General features: G+C 37.8%; 1 protein-coding gene across 12 annotated transcripts in view; it reads left to right on the top strand.

Moving 5' to 3' along the window:
• Positions 1-4568, top strand: part of LOC125663980 (nuclear receptor coactivator 5-like) — a 16526-nt gene extending 11958 nt beyond the window's left edge. For 6 of the 12 annotated variants that reach the window (XM_048896450.2, XM_048896453.2, XM_048896448.2 and 3 more), the window contains 6 exons: positions 250-387; positions 512-601; positions 707-829; positions 1141-1340; positions 3349-3657; positions 3793-4568. In XM_048896450.2, the coding sequence (XP_048752407.2) occupies positions 250-387; positions 512-601; positions 707-829; positions 1141-1340; positions 3349-3657; positions 3793-4319 (1387 nt within the window). In that variant the 3' untranslated portion in view covers positions 4320-4568. The remainder of the gene's footprint in view (positions 1-249; positions 388-511; positions 602-706; positions 830-1140; positions 1341-3348; positions 3658-3792) is intronic. The other 6 variants (XM_056141697.1, XM_048896451.2, XM_056141617.1 and 3 more) reach the window with 1 other exon arrangement.
• The last annotated feature ends 464 nt before the right edge of the window (positions 4569-5032 follow it).

Raw genomic sequence — 5032 nt, 5'->3', positions numbered from 1 at the left:
TTAGGTTTTGAATTAACTGCTACAGGAAGTAATAAACAAAAAAATAACAAGATTTCCGATTATGGTAAATAAGTTATATTTTTATTTTTCTAGTCACAAGTTGCCACACAAATAATTGTCTAGTAGTACAACAGAAGTATTATAAGTGGGAACTAAATATGTACATATAACATTATATACATAATGTTAAGTGGGAACTGGAATAGTAAGGAAAACTGGATGTTATAATTATTCTTTGAAATGGAACAGGTATCCCCCACCAGCAGGAGTGAGACGTCCACCACCAGGAGCCCCAGTGGAAGCACGTGAACGCTCGCCCCTACGTGGTGACCCTTATGAGGACAGATACAGAGATCCTTACAGGGACCCAGTACTACCCCCACCCAGGTAAAACGATAAAAAAAAAAGGGCGGGGGGTTTAAAGAAATGAACAAGGTGTCAAATGAAATTTGGATGCATTCGGTATTGTACATTTAATTAACATTCAGAAGTTCCATTGAACTCTTTGTAGAAGAGATGATCCATATTATGCAGATTCATACAGACGACCACCACCTCCGGATGACCCATATTTAGACAGGTACAGGGATGATCCGTACAGGTTTGTGTTGTTTAGATGTCTTTATTCAGGACGATGTAAAATAAGGCTAACTGTCAATGTGCTTCAAATACAAGGACTCTGCATTCATACATGTGTAAATTTCAGATACAGACGGGATCCGTATGGTGAGCCCTATAGGGACCCCTACTACAGAGATTACTATGATGCCCCCAGGAAACCCCCACAACCTGCTGATGTGGAGATCATCCTGCTCAATAGCAAACTAAAGTAAAGGAACTTCCGCATTTTATCTGTATGCTTAAAGATGTTTTTAGTTGCTGTATATACATCTCTGATTTGTAGAAAGTGTGATTGATTTTTGGAATTATATTTGTGGGATGTGAAGAACGTGTTTACAATAATATCAAATGTCTGTAATACACACATGTGTGTATTAATCTCTTGATAAAAGTAAAACTGATTTGTACTAGGGAGATTGAGGTAGAATGTCTTGAAACTTGTATAAGATTTCTGTCAGTTGATTGCATAAGGATAGTAAGGTACTAGCATGCCTCCAAAGTAATTGTAATTGTTCACAGGGGATATGGAGAATTCATTGAGAGAAAACTAGTTGCCAAGTCAATGACGGCACTGGTGAGTGTCATACCAGAGGATCGCACCATCCCTCAGATGATGGAGGAAGGCTCCAAAAGGGGACACCTGTTTGGTATTGTCATCAACAGTCAAAATGAAGTCCATCAGTCACTGACTCTCAATATCCTGCATGGTACCCCACAAGGTAATATTTGGATTTATTAATATGAGGACAATTTTTTTTTAAATTCTTGTTCGTATAACCTGGCAGCCAAGTTTCTTAGCATTGTAGCATTATTAAATATTGAAATGCAGCTCTTCATTTGACAAATCTGCATGGGACGCACATTTCATGTAAGTGTTGAGAACAGGACAGGAATATTTTTGACTCGTGTGAGCCATCAGTCTCAAGTAAGCTTTTCTGATTTGTCTGTCTGCCTGTCATTGTTACTGTTGTTAACTCTTCATTTAGGACTAATTCAACCAAACATGGTGCAAAGTTTCCATGAGTGAAAATTCAAACAAAGTGTCATATCCTCTCATAAGAGGGGATTATAAATGCTGAAAATAAGGTGGTGTTATTTTGAAAATCTTTTTTAAACATTGAGTTTTAGAACTGCTGTGTTGGCTTTACTCTATGCTTTGACACATCCATTTCTTCTCAGGTCAGGATGAGCCAGAATAGGGGTTTGAAAGTTCGATATTGAAATATATAGTATAAAATGTATGTAATAAAAAAAACTGGTTTGGCTAAATTTTGTTTGCTTGCATCTTCATTTGGTGTAGAACTAAGCCTCCAGGGATTTGTTCCCAGTAAGGATGCAGTTAGGTTGAAAAAGAAAGTCTCGTCATTCATAACCATGCAATATATTGGAAAATATGGGTAGTATGAGTCACATCTGTTTATAAGCAAGGTGACTCAGGTGAGCGTTTGTTGTCCATGGGCTTATGTTGAAATTGGATGTTGATTCTTTTTGTCTTTGAATTTGATCAATCTAAATACATTAAAACACAGTTATAACGAACCTCCAAGGCCAGCAAAAAACAGTTCATTATAACCGAACTTCGTTATATGCCATGAAATTTTCATTATTTTCCCATCATAGGGGAGTTAATATCACAATAAGCGTGAAATCGTCGTAAACATGTTCCTTTTAAGCGTATTTTACTGTACAATCTAAAAATTATGCGGAAATATGGTACAGAATGCCTAATGTCAGTGAAGTCGAATGAAACTTAAATCTGATGTATAAAATTTTTGCGATGTGAGCACTTGATTAAACATGTAAATGCTTTATTACATCCATAACAAGGATGTACGAGTAAAATATTTAAAAGTAGTTGACTTACATGCGAGTTAATTAGTCCTTCACAAAGAAAAAAAAAGATTATGAAAGAGGAATACTTTGCGAAATCTTGAATAAATGAAATGGTATTGATCATCGTCAATGATGATCATTATCGGGTCGGCAGTGAGAAAGCAAAAAAAAGCAACAAAAAAAACCCTCCAGATTTCGTAGTTCTTTCGAATTCTAACATGTCATCTCTGGATTATGGGACATCTTACCACCGTGTGATAATTTATTTGGGAACTAGTTGTTTCCCAAAGAAAAACAAATGATACTGATAAACCTCGACAATCCCAACTTGATTTTCATTTCGATCACCAGCATTAACCGTCAACATACCTGAAGTAATGGGTGTATGTGAACCATGGAATAATTGAGCATGATAAACACCGTTAAACGTGTGCAAGTGAATGATGAGAACGGCGAGTTCTGTGTGCTCTGATTGAACCTAACCTTAGATTAAATATATTGTGATTCTAAGTTTATCACAACAAAACTAGCCTAACTAGAGTTAAAATAAATCAAATGAAGTAAATAACTTAGAGTGTTGAGTTGACTTAAAAATAAATCTCTAAAAGAGATGGCGGTACGTACACGGTCAAAATCTATGTACTCAATGAGGCATAAGAAAATAAATGCTAAAAATAAATAAAACTTTAAAAGAGAGAAAGAAAATATCATTCCTTTGTGAACTGCTAAACAATTTCACAACATATCGGTACTGGTTTTGTTTTTCCTGAAATGTTGTGATTGCAGTTGGTAAGTTATGAATTTGTACATTTGAAAGTCCATGTCATGACAAAACTGGTCATACAATTTAAAAAATATTCTCATGACAAAATATTATTGTTTCCTTACCACCAGAACACAGAAACATGCCGGTAGATGATGCATTAACTTTGGTTGGACGCAGCTTTGAAACCTACGTGCAAACAGCTCGAGAAAAAACCGCTGCGGCTGCACCTCCACCCGAGAGAGGTGCTCCTGCTGCTCCCCCTACTGCTAGAGCCCCACCCCCTTTTCTGCCCCCAGGACCTGACATAACCTATCTGTTAAACTTGCTAGCTGACAATCGTCAGCTTACCATAGAAGAAATAGACAAAGTTATAGGGTATCTGAGGGAGAGAAGAGATAAACTGTATGAAACAGAGGGAAGACGGCCACCTGATTCTGGTAACTATTTCCTGCAGTTATTATATAGTTTGTTCTGATCTTCATGTAGATTTGGTGAAGACTTAACGAGGTCATGATCTGTCTTCATAAGATTCTCTGATATTTGTAGTTTGATCACTTCCCTACATTTTTCAGGATATAATGTTGGCGACGTAAGGAAGGAAGACAACAGCCTGCAACAACAGCAACAGGAGCTTCAGGCCAAAATCCTGAGTATTCTTAATGGTCCAGGCGATTCTGGTGCACCTCAAGCCCCCAAACCCGGCCCAGGTTTAGGAATGGGAAATGGTGCCCCACCAGGGGGCAGTAGTCAATCGGGGATGTCATCTTTAATTAATTTTGATAATCCACACGTACAGAAAGCCCTGGATAACCTGATTCAGAGTGGCCCAAATTTGTTGAAAAATATCTCCTCAACACCAGGAATTAAACCTGTGGGAGTGGGTATCATGAGTCGAGAGGGTGAACCCATGAGACGTGAAGTTGGAGGAGGAGGAGGCTATGGAGGTTTGGCTGGGAATGCCCCCATGCAACAGCATGGTCAAGTCGGAGGTCAGGGGGGACTAGGAGGACTACAAGTCCAAAGGCCCATGTATGGGAGTGTACCTTCAGCTGCCCCTCCCAGACAGGGGGCCCCAGGGCAAGGAATGAGGAGATACTAATCTTCTGACAGTATTTCATTGTCACATCTCTTCAACGGTCTAGTAATCATGTCATCAAGAAAATGACTTCAATCTTATTCCATTCATCATGCCTCAATTTTAGCAATAGATGTCTCCTTATTAGAAAGACGCCCATCCACCCCTCAATTTCATGTTGTTTTATCATTCATATATTTTAGTGTAAATGTGTGTGTCCATCATCTACATATGGAGACGATGTAAAATGTGAAATAAAAATATCAGAATAGATGACTTTGTTTGAAAAATCTGGTTACATTTTCTCATGAAGACCCAAGCTGATATGGACATAAAGCAAACCATTCCTAGCATGGAGGGTAGAATTGAATTCATCATGAGTTGGTTACCCACACGCAAAGTAAACCATCATTACATTGAGACAACTTTGAGTTCTTTTTCATGACCGACGTTTTGCAACCTTTACTATAATGTAGTTAAAGAATTGGAAATCTAAAATTGAGAATAAAAGTCATATTTACAAAATTAAAATCGGAACACATGCACTCCTACTAGCCCACACAAGTGAAACGATAGTGATTCATGCCTTAAATAGAAGACTTCCGCTATACCAAGTCGTATAGTGTCGCTGGTTAAAAGGTCAATTGGCATGACGATTTGTACAAGAAAGACTAAATAACACTAATGTTGATCAATCAAATGATACTCTTAAGACTTAATAATTCAGAATAAAGCAA

The sequence above is a fragment of the Ostrea edulis genome, chromosome 1 (genome assembly GCF_947568905.1).
Source record: "Ostrea edulis chromosome 1, xbOstEdul1.1, whole genome shotgun sequence".
NCBI classification, from domain to species: Eukaryota; Metazoa; Mollusca; class Bivalvia; order Ostreida; family Ostreidae; genus Ostrea; species Ostrea edulis.
This window is presented reverse-complemented; position numbering and strand designations above follow the sequence as displayed.